The sequence below is a fragment of the Pelophylax lessonae genome (assembly GCF_965119305.1).
Source record: "Pelophylax lessonae genome assembly, chromosome: 3".
In the NCBI taxonomy this organism is placed as follows: Eukaryota; Metazoa; Chordata; class Amphibia; order Anura; family Ranidae; genus Pelophylax; species Pelophylax lessonae.
This window is the reverse complement of record NC_138770.1, coordinates 216,471,010-216,498,173: the sequence shown is the minus strand read 5'-3', so window position 1 is coordinate 216,498,173 and position 27,164 is coordinate 216,471,010. Positions and strand designations below refer to the sequence as shown.

The following is a 27,164-nucleotide window of genomic DNA, read 5'->3' as shown; positions in this document are numbered from 1 at the left end:
GCACCATCCACCTTATGCCCAGAAACCATCCGCTCATGCTCCGTATTAGCAGGGATAAGTGGAGAGATAAAGGAAGGCTCTCATGGTGTAGTATATTAAAATGGCGTTTACTAGAACAATACACGTATGCACTTACATTTAGGTCGCTTGCATGGATCAGTAAAAACACAGAGATGCTGTTCCCAGGTTAAGAACGCCGCTTCCACGTTCTAACTGCGTTCCACAGGCAACCGGAAGTAACATGATTATGATCCTATGTCCCAACGCGTTTCGTCAGCGCGTAGCCAACGTCTTTAGGGTCATGTGATCGTAATTCACAACCCAGTATTTATGCTGACAAGCGCATCGACTGACCAATCCGCCTCCATCCTGAGCCGGGACGTCCCAACCAGGAAGTAAACATCTTTCCACAATATCGGAACAATCTTGCCCATAGATTGAATTGTGTATTGGCATAGATTATATAACGGAGTGTGGAATTGGTCAGCGATTTAAACCTGGGACAAGGCAGGGACAAATCCCAATACAAATTCTAGAGAATCCATAACAAATTATTATATAAATATATAGCTTAGACAAATAAATTAAAATTGTGGCATATACGTTATTGGCTCTAGTATTTAGACATAATGCCTATCATAAAAATTACATATAAAATTATTAACATCTGTGCTTCATATGTACAACATATACCTTAAATATAAGAATAATCCGAAAACATAATTCACCTATCCTAAAGTAGAGATGTATAGATGGAACATATGGATATATATTAATATGACGTATGGAATATAACTGTATAAATATATTATATAAAGAATGTGTAAAATTATGTATATAAAAAAGGGGATTATTTTAAAATTTTGAAAAATATATGTAAAAAAATAAAAATTGGAATTGAAAAAATTACATTGACCCGTATCTCAGTAATTGGAAATGAAACAGTTTAAGTCGATATCAATATTCTTGCCTGAGGGATGCAGGGTGTTCATATGGTATATCCACTCTGTTTTATTCATATTGGCCTAAAATATGCACCTGATAGGGGTCTGGACAGGTTCCATACCTTTATCGATATTGAGAAATATATAAGGAAACTAAAAATAAAGAAGTATTTTTCGGAGAAACCAGTGATTGAAATGAACACTGAGAGAGTTTATCAGGAAAGTGGTTTGAGAAATCACTCCACTTTCAATCCGCCAAAAGCATCCAACCATTATCTGGAGGTATTCAAGGATATGGTTGAAGATGACATTCGGAAATTGAAACCTAAGAACTACTTTACCAAAGGGGACTTTGATAAAGGTATAGTTGAGCTGGAAAAGAGGAAAAATATTGTGATCCGGCCAGCCGATAAAGGAGGGAGGAATTGTTATTCTGAACAAATGTGACTACCAAAAGGAGCTAGATAGATTGGTAGGGGATGCTGTTACATATCAAAAATTGAAGCACAATCCAACAGTGAAGTCTAAGTTGGAAAAGCTAGTAAAGAAGTCTAAGGAAAATGGAATCTTGTCTAAAAAAGAAGCCTGTTATCTTGTACCAGAGGCTCCCCGATTACTGATGATATATCAGCTACCAAAAATCCACAAAAGGAAAACCAACCCCCCAGGTAGACCAATAATTATCAGAATTGGGACTATCTTCTCCAGAATTGGGGAATATGTGGATCATTTTTTGCAACCCCTGGTACCAACTTACCCTTCTCACTTGCGAGATAGTAAACGTCTTATTAATATTTTGGAAGATCTTCATGTACAAGAAGATACATTAATGGTTACCATAGACGTTGAGTCATTGTAAACAAGCCTTAAACAACAGGATGTACTTTCTACTACTATCTCTGCCCTAAACACCAAAACTACTATCAAAGCTGCCCAAAAGAAATGAATTTGTGAGTCGTTGGACTTAGCAATAAGTAACCACTACTTTTGGCACCAAGGACCTTGCTACAATCAGATAAAAGGTGTAACTATGGGTGCTAAGTATGCACCAAGTTTAGCGAACATCCTATTGGGAGAGTGGGAAGAAGAGGAAATTTTCTCTAGACAGGAGCCATCTCTAAAGCTGTACAAAAGATATAGATGATCTTCTGGTTCTCTGGAGTGGATCTGAAGATTCACTCAGAGAATTCATTTGAAAGATCAACAACAACAAATACGGCCTAACGTTCACTGCTACATGGAGTAAACAAGAAATTCATTTCTTAGATTTAACTTTGGAGAAACGAGAAAATATGACACCAAGACCTACTTCAAAGAAACCGATAGAAACAGCTATATCCCCACTAAAATTTGCCATCATCCCCAATGGTTGGGAGCTATCCCAAAGGGGCAATTTATGTGCATCTGACGCAATTGTAGAAGAGAAGAGGATTATGAAGTACAGTCCAACTTATTAATCAACAGGTTTGTAGAGAAATGATATAATTGCGGTGAGGTACAAAAAATAAGGTATAAAGTGAGTAAAATGTTGAGAAAAGAGTTAATGGGCAAGAAGAATAAAAGAAGATATACAAAAGGTGAAACAGCCATCCTTACTAACTTCAATAGAGACTACAAAAGGATGGAGGCCATTGTACCCAAACATTGGCCCATCCTTAAAAAAGATAAGACCCTGAATTTGATCCTGCCAAATAAACCCTCCTTTATTTATCGGAAGGCCCCTAACTTAAGACACAATTTAGCACCTAATGTTCCAGATCCCCCTGTAAAGAAAATTACTTTCTTGGATCAAAAGGGTTTTTACACCTGTAAAAGATGCAAAGTGTGTAAGACCGCTAATAACTTTAAGAAAGTATCATTCTTTAAATGATTTTGCATAGTATCGGCCAGACCTATACAATTAAAAAGTTAATCTCTAGTTATTCCACTCATGTCACATACCTCAGTCATAACCTGTCCATGTGGGCTACAGTATATTGGGAGAATCACCTGATAATTAAGTATTAGAATAATTAGAATAAATGAACATTAAAAACATTAAAAAGGGTTTCTCCAAACATAGTCTTTCAAATCACTTTCGTCTACATCACAATAGAGACCCAAGAGGTTTATCCTTTTGTGGGATCGATAAGGTTGAGCCCCGTTGAAGGGGAGGGAATATGACACAAAAAATCTCTATGAATGAAACAGAGTGGATATACCGTATGAACACCCTGCATCCCTCATGTATGAATATTGATATCCACTTAAACTGTTTAATTTCCAATTACTGAAATACGGGTCAATGTAATTTTAATTCCAATTTTTATTTTCTTACATATATTTTTCAAAATTTTAAAATAATCCCCCTTTTTTATACATAATTTTACAAATTCTTTATATATTATATTTATACAGTTATATTCCATATGTCATATTAATATATATCCATATGTTCCATCTATACATCTCTACTTTAGGGTAGGTGAATTATGTGTAATTTCGGATTATTCTTTTATTCAAGGTACATGTTGTACGTATGAAGCACAGATGTTAATAATTTTATATGTAATTTTTATGATAGGCGTTATGTCTGAATACTAGACCAATTACTTATATGCCACAATTTTAATTTATTTGTCTAAGCTATACATTTATATAGTAATTTGTTATGGATTCTCTAGAATTTGTATTGGGATTTGTCCCTGCTTTTTCCCAGGTTTAAATCACTGACCAATTCCACACTCTGTTATATAATCTATGCCAATACACAATTCAATCTATGGGCAAGATTGTTCCGATATTGTGGAAAGATGTTTACTTCCTGGTTGGGACGTCCCAGCTCAGGATGGAGGCGGATTGGTCAGTTGATGCGGCTTGTCAGCATAAATACCGGGTTGTGAATTACGATCACATGACCCTAAAGACGTTGGCTACGCGCTGACAAAACGTGTCGGGACGTAGGATCGTAATCACGTTACTTCCGGTTCCCCGTGGAATGCAGTTGGAACGTGGAAGCGGCGTTCTCAACCTGGGAACCGCATCTCTGTGTTTTTACTGATCCATGCAAGCAACCTAAATGTAAGTGCATAAGTGTATTGTTCTAGTAAACGCCATTTTAATATACTACACCATGAGAGCCTTCCTTTACCTCTCCACTTATCTCTGCTAATACGGAGCATGAGCGGATGGTTTCTGGGCATAAGGACATAAAAGGTGGATGGTGCCGGTGTTAATTGGAAGACATACAATACCTGGGCTTGCTTGTTATCAGCTTATCCTGTGTCAGCATTCTGAGAATTACAGCTGTAACCGACCCCTGTAATTAAGGGGTCTGGTTGTTCCGGTAAGCAGTTTGTGCACACTGGGTGGTCTTAACTTGGTGGAGGTGTGGAGACATCTAAGAACTGGCTTTCAAACATTGTTTGTGAAAATAAGAGACTTTACCAACATCATTTATTCTTCTATTGTTTATTATTATTGCACCTAAAGTGTGGGTTAGAATTTGTTTTTCACTTATATACTTTGCACAATAAGATGTGTGTTTAATTGGTTGAGCGCTGTTTATTTTATATCACTATATAAGTTCTTCACATTTACCTTTTTACACGGTTACGTTGCTGCTCACAATAGGAATTTTTCCATACACACAAAGAGTTATCCCAACTTATTTATTGATTTATTATCTTTAGTTGATCACTGAATAATTTACATTTCAATCACATACACCAAACATTAATCCTCTGCACAGGTGGTTTGGTGCTTAACACCAATTTCTTTTCAATAATTTATCTATACCCATCCAACCACTGCATCATTATGACAAACACCACAGTTCATACAGAGCAAGACAGAAATAGTTTTCATTGCACCATGCAAGATGAACATGCTAATGAGTAGGAGTGACCACACAAATGTTCAAAGAATTAAATAATACATGTACCTGTAGCACCCTCCAGTGTGTGCTAGAGTTAGTGTAGGAAAAACTGAGTTAGTTCAGGGCTAAGCTTAAGCTGTGGAATCTGGGTCAGGGTTTAGTGGGTCAGGGCTGGATGACTCATCCTGACAGTTCCCCTGGTGCCTCCCCCTGTTTCTGGGACATTGGAGGACAGGGGCTGACTGGCAACTTCTGGCCCAGGGGGCATGTACAACCCAGAGGCCCATGGTGCAGTAACTTGGCCCCCCTCCTAGACATTATAAAACAAAAGAATAGTAGTGGGGGTTTTACTTCACTAGTTAGCCCAATGCTCCACATTGTCCGCACAGGAAGAGGGAGAGACTGATGCACATTGCCCACATACAGAGAGAGAGAGACTGCTCCATGCTTCCTGCACAGAGAGGAGAGACTGCTCCACACTGCCTGCACGGGGAGAGACTGCTCCACATTGCCCCCACACAGAGAGAGACTACTCCACATTACCCGCACAGAGAGAGAGAGAAAGACTACTCCACATTGCCCGCTCAGAGAGAAAAAGACCGCTCCACATTGCCGACTCAGAGAGAAAGAGACCGCTCCACATTGCCCGCTCAGGTAGAAATACCACTCCACATTGTCTGCACAGAGAGAAAGACCACTTCACATTGCTGACACAGAGAGAGATAGAGAGAGACCGCTCCACATTGCCTGCCTGCACATAGAGAGAGAGAGACCGCTTCACATTGCCTGCACAGAGAGAAATACCGCTCCACATTTCCTGCTCAGAGAGAGAGAGAGTCCACTTCACATTGCCTGCACAGAGGGAGAGAGACCGCTTTACACTGCTGCACTGAGAGAGAATTTTTTCTCTCAGTGTGGGCGGCAGGGTGAAGTGGTCTCTCTCTGTGTGGGTGAGTGAGGCCATCAACACATGGTTGCACTTCCCCCAACAACCACATGGTTAATTGGCTATGCGGCAGCCATCTTTACATACACGACATCAAAGCTCCCTAATCCACCTGTGGGTGAGAGATATTATTACACACATGTATGAGAACATTTGTCATGAATCAGCTAAAAATATCCACAACTAATGGCACTTTTCCACTGCAAGTACCGGCTCGTACCGGCTCAGCTCTACTCGGCCCTGCTTGGCCCGGTTTGCTTTTCCACTGCTGGTACCGCATGGTACAGTGTTGGAACGGTTCGGTACGGTACGGTATAGGTTTGCTTTTCCACTAAAGTAGTACTAAAGTTAAGTGGGTGGGATAACAACGGGGTGGGTGGGTAAGTGGGTTTCTCTGACCAATCAGTGGCTAGTAGTGACTGCATGCAAAGGATTGTGGGATATGGTACCAGTTTGGTACCTGTTGGAACCACAATCGAGTAGGTACTGTTTTTTCAGAGCCGTACCGTACCGTTCAGTTCCATGCAGTGGAAAAGCAAACCTATACCGTACCGAACCGTTCCGACACTATACCATGCAGTACCAGCAGTGGAAAAGCACAAAAGCGTGCCGAACCGTTACGGTTCCATGCAGTGGAAAAGCGCCATAATACACCAGTCTTTCACTAGGACTGCCCGCCCGGCGCCCGTTATTATTCCCACCACCTAGCCCTGGAGGTGTGTGTGAAATGCAGGGCCGGTCAAGGGGGATCTCTTTCCGTTAGCCCATTATTTTAAATGTGTGGCCTGTTCTTTTTTGGCAGCTGGGGCTAGTTTTGGGTAGACTTGCCCATTGAAGAGCAGCAGATCAGGAGCAGCTCATGCTAAAAATCTGATTGCCATCATCCCCCAGTTGTAGTTGTGGTGCAAGCACAAATTAAGGTGTCAATTGGCAAATAAGATAAATAACAGGGAGAGCAGATGCCTATCAGGGAATGTGCTAGGCTTACAATGGAGGCTCCGCCATTAGGGTTATCGGCTGGTGTGATGTCACAGCCCTGCTGGGATTGGCTCTTCAGCTGAGAGATGACAGGCAGCTATTAGCAAAGATTTGCTCTGAGTGTGGAAGTCCTACCAGTGAGCCCAGGCACAGTATGCAGGGAAGGCAATATTTTGCACTGGCTCAGCCCAGCATCAGCCACCCTACCCAGAGCCAGCTCACTTCTCCTGCACACCTCCCCACCAAGGATGCCATGTGCTGAGCTGTGCAGACATATTTAAAGTGCAATTCCATTCCTCAGGTGTGCCCGCATGTCTGCCTATGCCACCATACTCTTCTGTCAGAGCTGAGCTACAGGAGTGCATCCTCTATGCAAGGAGCGGAGCACTGCTGTAGAGGTGGCATCAGTGCACGCTGCCAGGAGTTGTTGATGGAAAGATCACATGGAGGGATGGCATTCACTTCTCACCAGTGGCGGCCCGTGCATAGGGGGCGCCAGGGCGCCGCCCCCCTGCCCCTAAAAAAAAAGAAAAAAAAGAAAAAAAAATTACAAAAAGAACAATTAAAGTTGGGAAAAAAAAATTGGGTTCACAGGCATATGCGGTGGCACTGTTGGCTATGGGGGGGTGGGGTTTACGTCCCAGAAGAGACGCCGATTGGCTGCCTTCTGGGGGCGTAACCTGGGCGCAAGTCATTGCGATTGGTCACCCCCACTTTCCTGATATCCTGGCTGTGATTGGTCCAGGCTCCAGCCTGGACCAATCATCATCCAGGACATCCGATTGCGACGCCGCTGACGTCGCAATGGGGGCGGTGCCGGTGCGTGCATCAGTCACTCACCGTCACCGCCCGGTCAGCTTCCCGCCGCCGAAGAGGAGTCCAGTCCTGAGAAGAAGCCGGCGCCGGTCACCCGCCGCAGAAGAGGCCGAGAGGGAGAAGAGCCGTTCACCTTCCCGCCGCCGAACGAAGAAGAGGAGAGGGAGAAGCCGCCGTGACTCACAGATAAGTGCACTCTCAATCGGGCACGCACGCATAGCTCTGCATTGGGGTACATTACTGGTGGTCACTGGAGGCACGCACGCATAGCTCTGCATTGGGGTACATTACTGGTGGTCACTGGAGGCACGCACGCATAGCTCTGCATTGGGGTACATTACTGGTGGTCACTGGAGGCACGCACGCACGCATAGCTCTGCATTGGGGTACATTACTGGTGGTCACTGGAGGCACGTACGCATAGCTCTGCATTGGGGTACATTACTGGTGGTCACTGGAGGCACGCACGCATGCATAGCTCTGCATTGGGGTACATGTATACTGGTGGTCACTGGAGGCACGCACGCATAGCTCTGCATTGGGGTACATGTATACTGGTGGTCACTGGAGGCACGCATGCATAGCTCTGCATTGGGGTACATGTATACTGGTGGTCACTGGAGGCACGCACGCATAGCTCTGCATTGGGGTACATGTATACTGGTGGTCACTGGAAGCACGCACGCATAGCTCTGCATTGGGGTACATGTATACTGGCTGCACTGGAGGCACGCACGCATAGCTCTGCATTGGGGTACATGTATACTGGTGGTCACTGGAGGCACGCACGCATAGCTCTGCATTGGGGTACATGTATACTGGCTGCACTGGAGGCACGCACGCATAGCTCTGCATTGGGGTACATGTATACTGGCTGCACTGGAGGCACGCACGCATAGCTCTGCATTGGGGTACATGTATACTGGTGGTCACTGGAGGCACGCACGCATAGCTCTGCATTGGGGTACATGTATACTGGAGGCACGCACGCATAGCTCTGCATTGGGGTACATGTATACTGGCTGCACTGGAGGCACGCACGCATAGCTCTGCATTGGGGTACATGTATACTGGTGGTCACTGGAGGCACGCACGCATAGCTCTGCATTGGGGTACATGTATACTGGTGGTCACTGGAGGCACGCACGCATAGCTCTGCATTGGGGTACATGTATACTGGCTGCACTGGAGGCACGCACGCATAGCTCTGCATTGGGGTACATGTATACTGGTGGTCACTGGAGGCACGCACACATAGCTCTGCATTGGGGTACATGTATACTAGTGGTCACTGGAGGCACGCACGCATAGCTCTGCATTGGGGTACATGTATACTGGAGGCACGCACGCATAGCTCTGCATTGGGGTACATGTATACTGGCTGCACTGGAGGCACGCACGCATAGCTCTGCATTGGGGTACATGTATACTGGAGGCACGCACGCATAGCTCTGCATTGGGGTACATGTATACTGGCTGCACTGGAGGCACGCACGCATAGCTCTGCATTGGGGTACATGTATACTGGTGGTCACTGGAGGCACGCACGCATAGCTCTGCATTGGGGTACATGTATACTGGCTGCACTGGAGGCACGCACGCATAGCTCTGCATTGGGGTACATGTATACTGGCTGCACTGGAGGCACGCACGCATAGCTCTGCATTGGGGTACATGTATACTGGTGGTCACTGGAGGCACGCACGCATAGCTCTGCATTGGGGTACATGTATAATGGTGGTCACTGGAGGCATGCACGCATAGCTCTGCATTGGGGTACATGTATACTGGTGGTCACTGGAGGCACGCACGCATAGCTCTGCATTGGGGTACATGTATACTGGAGGCACGCACGCATAGCTCTGCATTGGGGTACATGTATACTGGCTGCACTGGAGGCACGCACGCATAGCTCTGCATTGGGGTACATGTATACTGGTGGTCACTGGAGGCACGCACGCATAGCTCTGCATTGGGGTACATGTATACTGGTGGTCACTGGAGGCACGCACGCATAGCTCTGCATTGGGGTACATGTATACTGGCTGCACTGGAGGCACGCACGCATAGCTCTGCATTGGGGTACATGTATACTGGTGGTCACTGGAGGCACGCACACATAGCTCTGCATTGGGGTACATGTATACTAGTGGTCACTGGAGGCACGCACGCATAGCTCTGCATTGGGGTACATGTATACTGGAGGCACGCACGTATAGCTCTGCATTGGGGTACATGTATACTGGCTGCACTGGAGGCACGCACGCATAGCTCTGCATTGGGGTACATGTATACTGGAGGCACGCACGCATAGCTCTGCATTGGGGTACATGTATACTGGCTGCACTGGAGGCACGCACGCATAGCTCTGCATTGGGGTACATGCATACTGGTGGTCACTGGAGGCACGCACGCATAGCTCTGCATTGGGGTACATGTATACTGGTGGTCACTGGAGGCACGCACGCATAGCTCTGCATTGGGGTACATGTATACTGGTGGTCACTGGAAGCACGCACGCATAGCTCTGCATTGGGGACATGTATACTGGAGGCACGCACGCATAGCTCTGCATTGGGGGCATGTATACTGGATGCACTGGAGGCACGCATAGCTCTGCATTGGGGTACATGTATACTGGTGGTCACTGGAGGCACGCATGCATAGCTCTGCATTGGGGGACATGTATACTGGCTGCAGTAGAGGCACGCACGCATAGCTCTGTATTGGGGGACATGTATACTGGCTGCACTGGAGGCACACACGCATAGCTCTGCATTGGGGGACATGTATACTGGTGGTCACTGGCTGCACTGGAGGCACGCATGCATAGCTCTGCATTGGGGACATGTACGCTGGTGGTCACTGCATTGGAGGCACGCACGCATAGCTCTGCATTGGGGACATGTATACTGGTCACTGCATTGGGGACATGTATGCTGGTCACTACATTGAAAGGGGGCATTTATACTGGTCACTATATTGAAGGGGCATGTACTGTGGGGTTTGTGCTAGGGGCCTGTACTGTGGGGTTTATGCTAGAGGGCCTGTACTGTGGGGTTTGTGCTAGAGGGCCTGTACTGTGGGGTTTGTGCAAGAGGGCCTGTACTGTGGGGTTTGTGCTAGAGGGCCTGTACTGTGGGGTTTGTGCTAGAGGGCCTGTACTGTGGGGTTTGTGCAAGAGGGCCTGTACTGTGGGGTTTATGCTAGAGGGCCTGTACTGTGGGGTTTGTGCTAGAGGGCCTGTACTGTGGGGTTTGTGCTAGAGGGCCTGTACTGTGGGGTTTGTGCTAGAGGGCCTGTACTGTGGGGTTTATGCTAGAGGGCCTGTACTGTGGGGTTTATGCTAGAGGGCCTGTACTGTGGGGTTTATGCTAGAGGGCCTGTACTGTGGGGTTTATGCTAGAGGGCCTGTACTGTGGGGTTTGTGCTTGAGTTGTTTGTGCTTGAGGGGTTTGTACTGTGGGGTTTGTGCCACTCTCAGTCCATGTATCCCATAATAGGATGTCTCTCACAGTATATGCCATAATAGGGCCCCTGTTCCCTATTATGGGATATACTAGCACTGATGGACCCCTTAATATGTGATATATTGGGAGAATTGGTTCACGCAAGCAAAATACAGGGGACAAAATGGGTGGAGTCTATAAGGGGTGGGGCTTCTGAGAAATGGGAGGGGTCAAAATGGAAGGGCGGGGTCTTGCGCCCCCCCATCTTAAAACTTCACCAGCCGCCACTGCTTCTCACTGCTGATGAATAGGGGCTCTGGCCAATCTGATAATGGGACACTGAGGGGACTGGTGTGCACAAACTTAGCTCACTCACATAGGTTTGCTTTGTTTTTGTTTTGTTTTTTTCTTTTTCTTTATTTAGACATTAGACAGAACCAGTGTTTCCAACTTCCCACACCTTTTTTTTCTGACAAAACAGGGAACATTTGCTGACAGGGTTATTTTGTTTAAGAGTTCTTACTGACAACCTGAAATGACAGAAATACCTTCTTAGAAGCTAAAATAATTGATATTTAAAGCAGATAAAAAATATATAAATATTAACAATGCTGGTAACAAGTAATCTGCTCTGTCTTACAATGAAAAATCAAAACAGTGAGACAAAACAGGAGCATGACTAGGATTATGAAGGACCTTGAGAACACTGCAATAGAGCCGCAAAACAAGTCCTGTGATGCATGTTGTGGCCAACAATGGAGATGGCCGCATTGTTGCGTAACAGTGGGATTGGCTTAAAGGGGGACAATTAAACAGAAGGAAAGTGTGCCAGGCTGTTTAGGATCCAAGTTCATCAGTAGTCCCTACGGGGGTGTGCTACATAGAGTCCTGGATATACTTGCCATTACCTGTTACCTTCAGAAAAGGTCTGCTTAGAAAAGATTAGTGAGAAGCTGTTCTCCTGGTATTGCTACTATTTTTTGAAGTATCATGTGACCCTAAACCCCTCTTATGTTTAATTTATTCAGCAATCAATTCTAAAAAGACATCCCCTGGACCGAGCATAATCTGTTGGTGTTTGTGGAACTGTACTTGTGACTGGCAGCATATATATATATATATATATATATATATATATATATATATATATATATATATATATATATATATATTGATATTGATATATATAAATATATATATTATACTGTATTTATGTGTACATACATTTATTTTTAAGGTTGGAAAAGCTGGTGCCAGTAAAAATGCCATCTTCATAGACTGCGGATTCCATGCCAGAGAATGGATCACTCCAGCATTTTGTCAGTGGTTTGTAAAGGAGGTTAGCTCTTTTAATATATTGCTTTAAAATTAGCATCTTAAACATTCAAAGATATACTGAAAGCATTGCTCGGATGAACATCATCTCAGGCTACACCCCCTTGCCCCACCTGCTGCCTTTTAGAATAACCCATCCCAGAAGGCTTTAGGACCAGTCTTTCCCTACCAAGTGATCTTGCGTATGCACAATGGGGAGCCAGATGTTAACCATTAGTCACAGGCATCTCCTAAATCCAAGATGTCAGCATTAGGGCTCTACAGTGCTGGACTCCATGGGACAATAAGTATTTGTTTTTTAAAAGTCAACAGCTACAGTATTTGTACCTGATGACTAGTGATGTCGCGAACATAAAATGTAATGTTCGCGAACGGCGAACGCGAACATCGGCAAATGTTCGCGAACCGGCGAACATTGCGAACCGCCATAGACTTCAATAGGCTTCAATTTTAAAACCCACAGGGACTCTTTATGGCCACAATAGTGATGGAAAAGTTGTTTCAAGGGGACTAACGCCTTGACTGTGGCATGCCGGAGGGGGATCCATGGCAAAACTCCCATGGAAAATTACGTAGTTGACGCAGAGTCGGGTTTTTAATCCATAAAGGGCAAAAATCACCTAACATTCCTAAATTGTTTGGAATAACGTGCTTTAAAACATCCAGTGTGTGTATACGATCAGGTATGATGTTGTATCGATCAGGTAGTGTAAGGGTTACGCCCGCTTCACAGTGACAGACCAAACTCCCCATTTAACGCACCGCAAACATCCGCAAACAGACCACAACCAACCAAAATGGGACAGGAACTGGGCTTTAAGGGTTAGGGTTAGGGTTAGGTTTAGTGTTAGGGGATAGGGTTAGGGTTATGGTGAGATACTTAGGGTTAGAGTTAGTAACCCTACCCCTATGCCTCTAACCCTAACCCTCTAACCCTAAGCACTAAAAATAACCCTAACCCTAGCACTAACCCTAGCCCTAACCCTAATTCTAATTTTTTTTCTGGTTCTGGACATGCTACAGAGCTGAAACTTCACAGGTACACTTTTTAGACCCCCCCCCCCCCCCCCAGACACCAAATCACACAAAAAAAGTTCTTAAAAATTGTCATTTTTGATAGAGAGCCAATTATTGGAAAAATTAAAATAAATAAATAAATAAATAAAAATAAAAAAATTATTTGGATTTAGTGTCTGGGGGGTATAAAAAGTGTACCTGTGAAGTTTCAGCTCTGTAGCATGCCGAGAACCATAAAAAAATTACGAATTAGGGTTAGGGCTAGGGTTAGGGTTAGGGTTAGGGGTTTAAGTTTAGGGTTAGAGGGTAAGGGTTAGGATTAGGGTTAGGGCTAGGGTTAGGGTTATTTGTATGGCTAGGTTTAGAGGGTTAGGGTTAGAGGGTTAGGGTTATGGTTAGAGGGTTAGGGTTAGGTTTAGTGTTAGGGGATAGGGTTAGGGTTATGGTGAGATACTTAGGGTTAGAGTTAGTAACCCTACCCCTACCCCTCTAACCCTAACCCTCTAACCCTAAGCACTAAAAATAACCCTAACCTTAGCCCTAACCCTAGCCCTAACCCTAATTCTAATTTTTTTTCTGGTTCTGGACATGCTACAGAGCTGAAACTTCACAGGTACACTTTTTAGACCCCCCAGACACCAAATCACACAAAAAAAGTTCTTAAAAATTGTCATTTTTGATAGAAAGTCAATTATTGGAAAAATTAAAAAAAAATATATATATATTTGGATTTAGTGTCTGGGGGGTCTAAAAAGTGTACCTGTGAAGTTTCAGCTCTGTAGCATGCCCAGAACCATAAAAAATTACGAATTAGGGTTAGGGCTAGGGTTAGGGTTAGGGCTAGGGTTAGGGGTTTAAGTTTAGGGTTAGAGGGTAAGGGTTAGGGTTAGGGCTAGGGTTAGGGTTAGGGTTATTTTTATGGCTAGGCTTAGAGGGTTAGGGTTAAGGTTAGAGGGTTAGGGTTATGGTTAGAGGGTTAGGGTTAGGTTTAGTGTTAGGGGATAGGGTTAGGGTTACGGTGAGATACTTAGGGTTAGAGTTAGTAACCCTACCCCTACCCCTCTAACCCTAACCCTCTAACCCTAAGCACTAAAAAACCCTAAACCTAAACCCTAACCTTAGCCCTGACCCTAACCCTAGCCCTAACCCTAATTCTAATTTTTTTTCTGGTTCTGGACATGCTACAGAGCTGAAACTTCACAGGTACACTTTTTAGACCCCCCAAACAATAAATCCAAAGACATTATTTTTTATTTATTTTTTTTCCAATAATTGGCTCTCTATCAAAAATGACAATTTTTAAGAACTTGTTTTTGTGTGATTTAGTGTCTGGGGGGTCTAAAAAGTGTACCTGTGAAGTTTCAGCTCTGTTGCATGTCCAGAACCAGAAAAAAAAGATAATTTTTCATTAGAGCAGGGATGGTGGGAACCCTCCTTTTACACCTATATGATCTTTTTTTGTCTGGTTCTGGGCATGCTACAGAGCTGAAACTTCACAGGTATACTTTTTAGACCCCCCCCCCCCGACACTAATCCCAAAAAAGTCATGCCTGCCTCCAAAAATGCCTGATAAATATATAGAAAAAAAATACTCAAATACCAGCCCTAAAAAGGGCTTTTGGGGACAATATATATATATATATATATATATATATATATATATATATATATATATAAAAAAATTACACAAATACCAGCCCTAAAAAGGGCTTTTTGGGGACAATAGATATATATATATATCCAAAAAAAAAAACTCAAATAAGAAGGGCTTTTTGGGGTGCTGTCCTTACAGCAGGAGTGTACCAAGAACACTGACTAACAAGACCGGGAACACTGACTAACAACTGTCCCTAGCTATTAACAGCAGCAGCAGCAGCACTTTTCCTGCTCTCAGTAACACACTGCTTCAGAAATGATCTAAGATGGATGCTGCCCTTGCTTATTTATAGGAGGTGGGAGGGTGTGGGAGGGAGGTATGCTGATTGGCCTGGAATGTGTCTGCTGACTGTGAGGTTCAGGGTCAAAGTTTGCCTCAATGATGATGTATAGGAGGCGGACCGAACATCGCATATGTTCGCCCACCGAGGCGAACGCTAACATGCGAAGTTCGCCGGGAACTGTTCGCCGGCGAACAGTTCGGGACATCTCTACTGATGATTTCCATTTTCTTTAAAGCAGAGCAAAATTCCCATTTAAATTCTAAATGCAAATTACTAAATTGTGGATTCAGGGCTGCAATTTAATCCTCATGTAGTTGATGTTTCAGTTATCTAAGACAGCATAAATAGTACATGAATCAGGTTGCCCCAATAAAATGTATTCAAGATAAGCTCTGTAGTTAGGTATCTTTAAACATAAGACTTACCGGTAAGTCATAGCTTTTTTTTTTTTTTATTTATTGTCATATTCAAATATTGTATAATATTCCCCTATTGGCCTTTAATGACTATGATTATGTTTTCATGTTTTATTGTAATTCTCTCAGTGTATGTGTTGTGTCCTCTGTATTTCTATGTAAGAAATAAAAAATATTTTTTTTAATATATAACAGGAACAAATACCACATGCTTCTAGTTATGTTTCTAACTTGGTATATTTATCTTTTTTTTTTTTTTTGCGAATAAAAGGCTGTTAATTCTTATGGCTCTGATCCACAATTTACCAACCTTCTTGACACTCTGGATTTCTATGTTCTGCCTGTCCTAAATGTTGATGGCTATGCATATTCCTGGACAAATGTAAGATGAAATTTTGTGCCTATTTTAAAAAATAAATAAATGCATAAATGCATATTTCATAATGACAAAACACTGTTGTATTTGATACAGGACCGCATGTGGAGAAAAACACGCTCCCTCAACCAGAACACACGCTGCACTGGTACGGATCCAAACAGGAATTTTGCTGCAGGATGGGGCAGTAAGTTTTCTAACTATTATCTATTGTGTATCAGCAGTGCAGACTGTTAACAAATCACTATCTTTACTAATCACTTAAACTTCCTGCTCCAACTCTTTCTACTATCTCTTAAAGCAATACACAGAACTTAACAAATACATAACATTTACTCCCCCTTTCCTCTGTTACACTTCAAATGTGATAACGTACATACTGGTCAGTGCCTAGGTAAAGTTTTGGTGTGTTCTGAACTCTGCTGAGTTCCACTCTCCTGTCCATGAGAATGGGAGTTGTTCTCTGGGCTTCCAGATGTTTGTAGATATGTGAAAGACAAAGCCACATTCTCCCAGGTAGGCCAATTAGGAGTAATGTCCTGCCCAACCATAGGATCTTGAATGGGTACTAACATGCTCACATGCTAAGTTGATCCATCCCCTAGCCCAGTGGTTCTCAACCTCAGTCCTCAAGTACCCCCAACGGGCCATGTTTTCAGGTTTTCCTTTACTTTACACAGCTGCTTTAAATCAATATTAATGACATGGTATTGATAAGAGCTATTTTATCTAAGGGAAGTTCCCAAAACATGGCCCGTTGGGGGTACTTGAGAACTGAGAATGAGAACCACTACCCTAGCCTATAAGTTCTTGGCCCCAATTGGGTGTTGATTCATATAGGATTGGACTGGGGTTAAACTTTGACTTACTGTAAAAATATAATTTTGCTTCTTCAGATAAGGCTTGCTCACTGTGGTGCAAAAATGTGTTTTTTCCATCCAAAGTCTGCCAAATAGACACCAGAATTTATCCAAAAAATCTCTTATCTTTTTCCAAGTGCACTAAATCATGGCCTTATCATACATATTGGCTCCCCAAGCTGTTGTTTTTAAGATAAGCAAAGCTTGCAGGTAAAATCATTTTAAATGTAATTTTTTTCTTTAGAAATGTCAGTTTTGCTGCAGCAGGTTCTATACACAGTACAGATGCGCCACTTTACAGGCAGACTAAGGGGACCCACCAGGCACTATATTTAAAATAATTGTTCATTGTTATTGTTTCACTTTAAGAATCATTAAAATCACTGGTCCTTTAAAAACATTATTTTTGGTACATGTCCCCCAGGGCAGTAGCCGGGCTTCCATACCCTTTTTATGGCCAATAACTTGCATATAAGCCTTCAAAATGACTTTGGACTTTGGAATTTTTAGGTTTGGGTCCCATAGACTTCAATGGGGTTGTATATAAGCTGGGGTTGTATATAATTCATTCCTTATTTAAAATGTAATTGAACACATACATTTGTAGTTTATTATATTAAATAAATGTCATCTAGTGTAAATTTACACATTATAAAGGGGACAATTATGATTCTGTAAGCCTCACAAAGCACATGTGGCACCTGGGTGACAGAATAATATAAAAAAATTGAAGCAAGAGTTTAAGGTATATATATTGTTCCAGTGGGGTTGACGTTCAGAAAAATCTAACCTGAGGCTTACAGAATCATAATTGTCCACTTTATAATGTGTAAATTAACACTAGATGACTTTTATTTAATATAATAAACTACAAATGTATGTGTTCAATTACATTTTAAATAAGGAATGAATTAATAGCTTATATACAAAATATTCTCTCTCTCTAAACATTAGTTTTATTGATAAGCCTTTCAAAATACATTATATCTTCTGCTGGCTACATGCTGGCAAATTCTTCCTACATTTGATATAGCTTTTGAGCAAAAAAAAATTGTTGTATTTCTTTTGACACATTTGTAAATGTATGTAATACATAATAAAATAAAACAGCTTTAGTCAAACTGATTTCATCATCTCTTTAGCTAACGGAGCAACATCAAGCCCTTGCAGTGAAGTTTATTGTGGTACAACTTCTGAATCGGAGAGTGAAACCAGAGCTCTTGGTGACTTTATCCGTTCTAATCTTTCCTCTATCAAGGCTTACCTGACCATTCACTCCTATTCTCAGATGCTTCTTTTCCCTTACTCCTACACAAATAAACTAGCAAAGGACTATAATGAACTGGTGAGTATTACATGATATTCAAAGGACTTTATCCTTTTGGTTTTTGGCGACACAACTCTATGGACAGATATAGAATATTGTTCTCTTGGAAGAAATGTAAAAAAAAAAAAAAAAACGTGGGGTCCCCTCCCCAATCCATACCAGGCCATCTGGATCTGGTATGGATTTACAGAGGAATCCCATGCAAAAAAAAATAAAAATTCAGTGTGGGGTCCCCCAAATCCATACCAGACCCTTATCTGAGCTTGCAGCTTAGCAGGCCAGGAAAGAGGGGGTACAAGCAAGAGCTCCCCCCAAACCATAACAGGCCACATGCCCTTAACATGGGGGGTGCCTTGGGGCAGGGGGGGCTCTGCCCCTCAAAGTACCTTGTTCCTATGTTGATGGGGCCAGGGGGCCTCTTTCCCACAACCCTGACCGGTGATCTAATAAGTTGTGGAATCAAGGGTGCTGTTCATCTCTCCTACAAGAGATCACTTAATTTTGCTCTGCAAACCATGTTTCACTTAGTAGCATGAAGAAAGCAAAATTATATTATTCTAGGTATGATTCTGACTTGATATGTTTACCTTTTGTGAATGAAAGGCTATTATTTCTCTGGCCCGTCATTTCTGGGGGATACGTTCATCTTTCGATAAATGGCTGACACAGTTAGCTCAACTAGAATATTTAGTTACCTAGTACAGAGCAGAGCATGCACGCGGCAGTGCGGGGGATTCGGGTATATGGACTACATCTGGGACATGCAAATTGACAAAGAAAGTTAAAGTCCAACTCTAGGATAAAATGAGATTTAAAAAGTGCATTGAGCATCAGTCACCATACTCCTCAGTCTTTATTCCAAACACCTCTTTCTGAGCCATACTGAGCCATCCTGGATTAAAATCCCAGTTTCCTTTATGAGCAAAGCAAATTTCCTGCCCTGGGGACCAGATATTTTTTCCTGCTTGTTATCTTCTTGGCCACTGGTCCCTTTATAGCCCCCATGAGTTCTCCTGCCTCTGAAACCTTAAAAGAGCACCTGCCTGCAGGGAGTGTCACCTCCACCAATAGGAGAAGAGCAAATCAATCAGGCAGTGATGTGGATATCCAAAAAATGATGCCAGGAAGTAAACAGAAGAATAGAGAAGATTCATTATGCGACCGTGGTTTCAGGTAAATAAAATGGGCATTCAGCTAGGTTTTATTTTTTCATACTGGCGGTTAGTAAGAGGGAGTTGGGAATTAAGTTGCTAATATCCTGGAGTTGGGCTTTAAAAGTTGTTCATTTAAAAGTTTTAAAAGATAATGTCCACTATAACTTGCATTATATAAGGTCATGCGTGTTTCAGTGAGACCAAAACACTATCTTATCCAACACACTGGGCTTATTAAAGTGACATCTAAGAGATGCGATGTAACTAATAACCCAACTCATGCCAAGGTCAGGCCAGTAGTAAATATGTGCCTGTATTGTAGCACTCATTGCTTAATAAAGTACAACTGCTGATTTGCAGCAGACTGTTGATTTGCCCTTCAAGGGAAAAGTGATAAGTTCCTTTAATTGCCATTACCTCTTCCACTGTTACATACCTTCATGTTTACATAGGGGATCATGTGGCCCTCTTCTTCACACAATGCAGTACTATGAGGTAGATCAGTATCCCTGTGCTCTGACACAGATTGGCAATGAGCATAAACAGGGCTTATAACACAGGATTCAGGAAGGCTAAAAAAAAACATGTGAGTGCTAAGTTTTAGGAGAATAGGGGTTTGGCTATCAAGAGAGCTTTTCGCATTGTCCCGAATAGGCAAAAAGTTAAGTTCAATTAGAAAAAAAAAAAATGTGACACTAAATCCAACACCAGCAAAGATCATAGCCCACGGGGACTTTTAACGAGACACAGCCCACAAATTAAAAACACAAAAATGTATTATTTGAAACAAATTATATTACATACATTTTAAAACCATATCAGGATAAATAGTTGCAAGAAGGATCCAACCTTAAAAAATACATGAATAAGTAGCGTGTAAATATATTGCGATATAAACATTCCAACAATTCTAGACAGTCTGTACTGTTTTCTCCATGCGTTTAGAAAATAAATAAAAGATAAATATGATGTTATTGACCACTAAATTAGATTCAGGGCCAAAAGTCTGTGAAAGTGCAAGGTAAAAGATGAAAGCAAGCACTGTGTTTAGTCACTGAGGACACCATCGTTATATTTTCATTGTTCCAAGTTTGTTAGTATAGAGTAAACCAATCCCATAGTATTTGTGCAACAAAGCCCATGCAGTGACAAAATAATAAGAGAAAAAAAAGTGACACATTACTATAAGAGCCGGTTCACATTAGCGCGACTTGTCAGGCAACTTGTCAGCCTGACAAGTCGCGCTCCCTCGTGGTCCATTGACCGCTACAGGACCCGTTCTAATAGGAGCGACACAAGTCGCTCCGACTTAGAAAAAGGGTCCTGTACTATTTCGGGGCGACCTCGGAGCGACTTGCATAGACTTCCATCATGTGAAGTCCCTGGAAGTCGCTCCGAAGTCGTGGTGCAATGTAATGCACAAGTCGCCCCCGAAGTAGTAAGGAGTCGTGTCGCGCTAATGTGAACCGGCTCTTAGGGTGGCAGAACGTATCTAGAATCAAAATTTTAAATCATACAGTATATTTATTTTTACCTTTAATCTCAATTATTTCTAGCCCACTCCTATTAATCTTAGTGACGTTGAAGTTTAAAAACATTTTTTCAACAATCCCACACATTTATTTCTTTGTAACAAACATTCACTATATCCTGTAAATATGCACTTCTGTGTCACATATTTCACAGAACCTGTCTTCTGAATTACAGGAGGCACAGTCAGTAGGGTAAACACTCCACAAGGTGCCATGAATTATATAGTTCTTATATAATGATCAGTTCACATCAAAATATGGTGTGGGAAACCTGCATTTGGTGTGCGTTTCCTGCACCGTGTTAAAAATGCACTGCGGATGTGATCTTCGGTGGGTGTCGATAATAGGTTAATGACACCCCAAATGCAGGTCACAAAGGCTGTGCGTTTGCCCGCACCGGATTGCATGGTACAGTAACCACGCGATGCAGTTGCAGTGAGTTTCCAAAAGCAGTGCATGGAATTTTTTTGGGTACAGTGCAGTGCAATTTTAGAATGAATGGACTGAAACTGCACTGCACAGAACTGCATGTGAATCGCAAGCCTGTGCGATTCCCGTTGTGAACCGGCCCTAAAATAATAGTATAGGAGGAGCTGCAAAGCATGCAGGGAATCCAGAAGGTTGTGAAAAGAGATGGCCAGCAGACAAGCAGCACTCAAATGAAATGAGATTTGTCAAGTAAGCTTATTTTGGATTGTCAAAATGATCTGTTGTTTGTATTACTATTACAATGCTGATGATATAAAATGAGATGGTTCAGAATACATTTTTATGCTGTAACTATAGAATGCCATTCTAACAATGTTTTTTTTTTCTTTAGCTTGCTCTCTCAGAAGGTGCAGTTAATGCTCTATCATCCTTGTATGGAACCACTTATACCTATGGGCCCGGAGGAAAAACCATCTGTAAGTTGAATCTCACTTGCTCTTATGTTGCTTTTAATGACACAAGGTAAAATCCCTAAAATCCCATAATTCATAAACCAAATATGACTGTAAGTGTAAGGTAGTAAGCCCTGTACAGTAAGGTTGATTTACTAAAGGAGTTGAGAATGTTCACAAAATTCTCCTAAATTACTCAATCAAGTGCAGATGAAATAAGGAAATGGGAATTCTCTCTTCATATGATTTCCTAATGGAAGTGAATATTCATACAATTTATTATGTGAAGATTCTCCATATGTTTAGCAAACCAGATACCAGTGTATTTATCACTAGTTTGCTGCCATGCAGATCTTACTTCTGTACTGCTAAAATTTGTTCAGTTATTATTTAAAGTATCGTTTTTTTTTTTTTTTCCTATAAAAAAAAAAACGTCATACTGCTCTTTTGCAGTGGATTTGCACAGAGCGGCCCAGATCCTCCTCTTCTCGGGTCCCTCTTTGACTCTCCTGGCCCCTGCCTCCTGTTCAGTACCCCACAGCCAAACAGCTTGCTATGGGGGCACCAGAGCCGAGTCACAGCTTCCTGTATCCATTCAGACATGGAGCCAAAACCCGCCACTGTCCCCCTCTCTCTCCTGATTGGCTAGCTTACTTTGATTGACAGCAGCGTCAGCCAATGGCACCCCTGCTGTGCCTCAGCCAATCAGAAGGGAGAATCTCGGATGGCTAAAACACTTGTGGACATCGCTGGACAGAGAGGGACCTCAGGTAAGTGTTAGGGGGGCTGAGGGAGGCTGCTGCACACATAAGATTTTTTTTTCTATCTTAATGCATAGAATGCATTGAGATAAAAAACCTTCTGACTTTACAACTCCTTTAACATTTATTTAAATCAATCAGTCCTATAAAAAAGAATATATTATTACAACAATCAGCAGTGTGCATATTACATCTGGCATTCATTTGTAAATTCCAAGCTAAAATCTCTTTGAATGTTGGAGTAACTGTACATTGAATATAGTTATCTGTTTGTTTACTGAAACATATTTTTCCTAGCAGACATACAAAAAAAGACAATTTTATTCTGGTAACTGGTCCCTTGGCAATGTTATAGTTTTTCCCACCGCTCTCACTGTGGCATTTACATGTGGAGTTGTAATGTTATTCAAAAAAATATACCAGTGGTATATCCCCCGCACCAAATGGTGTGTGTTAATAATTGTTGGGATTTAATATCAAAGTTTTATGGCAGCAGCTATAGAATGGAAGATGGAGGATGTAGGAAATAGCCTTGGGATTTGGGCTATCTACAGCGCTTGCTAAATTATATTCTCAAATTTTTAAATTGTATCATGTGACTTGTGCAATCAAATAAAAGTGCTAAGTTTAATAAATAAATGGTCTAGATAAGGACAACTCTCACTTGGCCTCACCAGGTTATTTGTGGAAGCAGACACACTGCTTTAACCATACTGCCACTTGTATGGAAGAATAAAAGTCCTCTTGCTCTCTCTAGCAGCAAACTTAATGCAAACTACTTTATCTTCAGGACACTCTCTAGCATCCCCTTGACTGATACTCGTTCAATGACTCTTCCTCTGAAGGGTTGGCCCTCACATGACAGGCTCCATGACACAGATCTGTACTCACTGTAGGCAGAATCAGATCCTTTGCAGTGTCTCTCTTCCAGTCAGCTCTGCAAGACCTCTGGGTTCAGCTCTTCTCTAACATTTGAGCCCTTAGGTCGACCACCCAAGGCCGCATGGCAGCTTCTACAGAAGAGGGGCAGCCACCCCCTCCCTCCAGGACCCAGCTCCCTAGCCAAAGACCCTGAGCACATGTTCCCTTGGCATTTATACAGTCATCCAGCATGCACTGAGGCACTGTTCTCTGCCAGTCACCAAGACTGTAACAATGCCTGAGCCCCCACCTGTCCCTATTGAACCAATGTGAAACATTGCAGACAAGCTGAGCTGCACCTGAGCACCATGAGCAGACCCTATCAATGGATCCTGCTCTCTGGTAGGGAGAAAGCACTATAAATTTACCTGGCAATCGCTCTAGTAAGCAGGAAGACCCAAAAACTATACTCTTTCTTTTAGCACCTACCCAGGAGGGTGCTACATGCATATTATAGTCTTTGTATTGTTAGAGTGAATATGCTGCAGTAACTGTACAATATTTTCCATTGTTTGCTTTTTCTTTTAGATCTTTCTTCTGGAGGCTCAGATGACTGGGCCTATGATACTGGTATTAAATATTCCTTCACATTTGAGCTGCGTGACACTGGAAGATACGGCTTCATACTGCCTGAATCTGAGATTGTAGAAACCTGTGAAGAAACAATGCTAGCTGTCAAATATATTGCTAATCATGTCCTGAATAATGCTTAAATAAAAATAGGTATTGACTACTGGCTCCTTTTTTACTTTGTTTTATGATTTTTAGTTTTATTTTCAATCCTATTAAGAATGTAAGAATTAGGGATGACTCAAGGTTCAGGTCAAATTTTGGCTTTTCGGGTGTGCAGATAAGCACCTGAACATTTATCTGTTCGACTGGTAAGTCTGGAATGGATTTTAAGGGGGTATCCCATGCAAAAAAAAAAAAAATGGCATGAGGCCCCTACCCCCACCCCCTCTTTTATACTAGACCCTTTAAGTCTGGTATGAATGTTAAGGGGGACTCCAATGCAAAAAAAAAAAATGCAGGAGTCCCCTAAAATTCTATTCCAACCCCTGAAAATGGTTCTAAAGCCAGTGTTTGTAAAAAAAAACCCTCACCCCCCTTTTATACTTGAGTCCTATCTTGATCCAGTGCTGCGCCTCTCTGCAGTTGCTCTCTACTCTTACTCTACTCACAGAGGCAGCAGCAGGAGCCATTGTCAGACAAATCCTGTGAGCACAGAGTAGGGGCAGGGCTGAGCCACACTGTATGTGTCAATAGATGCACACAGTCAAGCTCAGAATCGAGCCCACAGATGAGCCCCCATAGCAAGCAGGTTGCTATGGGGGCTTATAAAAAAAGAGGAGAAGCCCCAAGAGTTCCGGCAGGGGACCTCAGAAGAGGAGGTTCAAGGCCACTCTGTGCAAAGCCATTGCACAGAGCAGGTATTTGTTATTTGAATTTTAAAATACCATTACAGACGCTTTAATCAGATTCTTTTTATTTCTAAGTTACTTTTATGTACATGAGTAGAGATACTATGCACCCTATACTTATTCACATGAATCTGGGTGCTCTGTTATTTTTAAAGCAGGCTTCCAGATTCTGATAAGCCCTCCACGCACAGATCCCCACAACCACCAGGCCCGGGCTTTAGGGAAGAGGCCCTTTTCTTAATCAACATTATGGCAACGTGCTTTGCCAGGAGGGTGCTATACTAGGACACCAATGGCAACAACTAGTTGGGAAGGTTTTTTTTGCCATTGGTGTCCTTGTTAAAAATATTGCCCTTGCTCCCCCTGCTAGTATTGGTGGTCATATAAAGAAACAGAAAGAAATAAAATAATGACAAGAAATTGTGGTTGTAGTTGTGATTTAACATAAAATCATAATCCTGCACAGTGTTGATACAAAATGGGCCTGTACACCAATATACATATGTGTAAAAATACAATCAGCACTCACTATGTATCACCTTCAAAAAAAACTAGCTATCACCTACTTTTACTGTATAAAATAATAATGTGCACACAAAAAAATCATGCAAAACAAATCTGGAAAATCTGGAAAAAATAAATTCCTCAATAAGATATACTGTATACACTATATTACCAAAAGTATTGGGGCACCTGCCTTTACACGAACATTAACTTTATTGGCATCCCAGTCTTAGTCCATAGGGTTCAATATTGGGTTGGCCCACCCTTTGCAGCTACAGTATAACAGCTTTAACTATTCTCTTGCTCATCCATGTCTTGCTTTGTGCACCCTTCCAAATCATTTGGTTGAGGGGGGATTATGGTGTGGGGTTGTTTTTGAGGGGTTGGGCTTGGTCTCTTAGTTCCAGTGAAGGAAACTCTTAAGGCATCAGCAGACTAAGACATTTTGGACAATATCATGCTCCCAACTTGGTGGGAACAGTTTGGGGATGGCCCCTTCCTGTTCTAACATGACTGTGCACCAGTGCACAAAGCAAGGTCCATTAAGACATGGATGAGCGAGTTTGGGGTGGAGGAACTTGATTAACCTGCACAGAGTCCTGACCTTATCCCGAAAGAACACCTTTGGGATGAATAAGAGTGGAGACTGTGAGCCAGGCCTTCTCGCCCACGTCAGTGCCTGACCTCACAAATGTGCTTCTGGAAGAATGATCAAACATTCACATAGACACACTCCTAAACCTTGTGGACAGCCTTCCCAGAAGATTCAAAGTTGTTATAGCTGCAAAGGCTGGGGAAACTTGATATTAAATTGTAAAAGAATGAACGTTTAGTCACTCAACCAACAGCACCATCACCCCTGGACTAAAAGTGCAAAAAATTAGTTGGAAAGCTAGTAATTGGGGCTATAGCGGTGCTGTATAACCTGTCCCTGGAGACAAAGGATAGCAAGACAATGTTTTTATAAAAAATACCTTTATTTCAAATTACAAATGTTAAAATGACAAACTGACAGACATACATTAATACAACCAGCATCACATATCCATCAAACCATGAATGTGGGCCTCTGTAGACCACCTTACCCACACCCAGCTCCACATATAAATAGGGCTTGCCTATAGTGGTGCAGGGTATGGATCACCGATGCATTTCGCCTGTGCGGCTTCTTCAGGGCAAAATAGGTGCCGAAGACTCACAGAGGCTCATGGGGTTGTTAATACTGATATGCAACAGAAAACATAAAAAAGAAGAAAAATCAATATATTGTAAACATTGTGCATTTTGTCTTGCATTTTCAAATTTTTGCAATACATACATCTATCAAATCAGCAGTAGATATAGTTCATATTATGTAAGAAACAATCCCACATGTTTATATATCCAAACATTCTCCCAGAGTTTACAAAGATATATAAATACTCATAAATCAATTCAAAAGATGGTCACACATATGCAAGGGCCAGTGGGGCGTCCAAAGACAATTGTAGATTGAATCATCCACAGATGGAGTCCAGTTCCCTCAGATAGACTTAATATGTATTGCCAAAATTGTGATCGGTTTAAATCCATGACTGCCCAAATGGGGAGGGAAAATATAGAAAGATGGCCGGGGCTACTTAGGTCAAGTGAATTGATCCACAAGAAGAGCAGAACCCCAATCCTTCTAGGGACAACAATGTCCCTGGAGGATCCCTGTAAGTTTGAAGAAAGAACATTAATTGCAATAC

The 27,164-nt window shown here is 42.3% G+C and overlaps 1 protein-coding gene across 1 annotated transcript in view; it reads left to right on the top strand.

Moving 5' to 3' along the window:
- LOC309550449 (uncharacterized protein) overlaps positions 1 to 24,240 on the top strand; it is a 77,938-nt gene extending 53,698 nt beyond the window's left edge. Inside the window, exons 18-23 of the mRNA XM_082250827.1 lie at positions 12,227 to 12,328; positions 15,969 to 16,079; positions 16,170 to 16,260; positions 18,076 to 18,278; positions 21,767 to 21,851; positions 24,038 to 24,240. Of these exons, the coding sequence (XP_082106953.1) occupies positions 12,227 to 12,328; positions 15,969 to 16,079; positions 16,170 to 16,260; positions 18,076 to 18,278; positions 21,767 to 21,851; positions 24,038 to 24,222 (777 nt within the window). The 3' untranslated portion in view covers positions 24,223 to 24,240. The remainder of the gene's footprint in view (positions 1 to 12,226; positions 12,329 to 15,968; positions 16,080 to 16,169; positions 16,261 to 18,075; positions 18,279 to 21,766; positions 21,852 to 24,037) is intronic.
- The last annotated feature ends 2,924 nt before the right edge of the window (positions 24,241 to 27,164 follow it).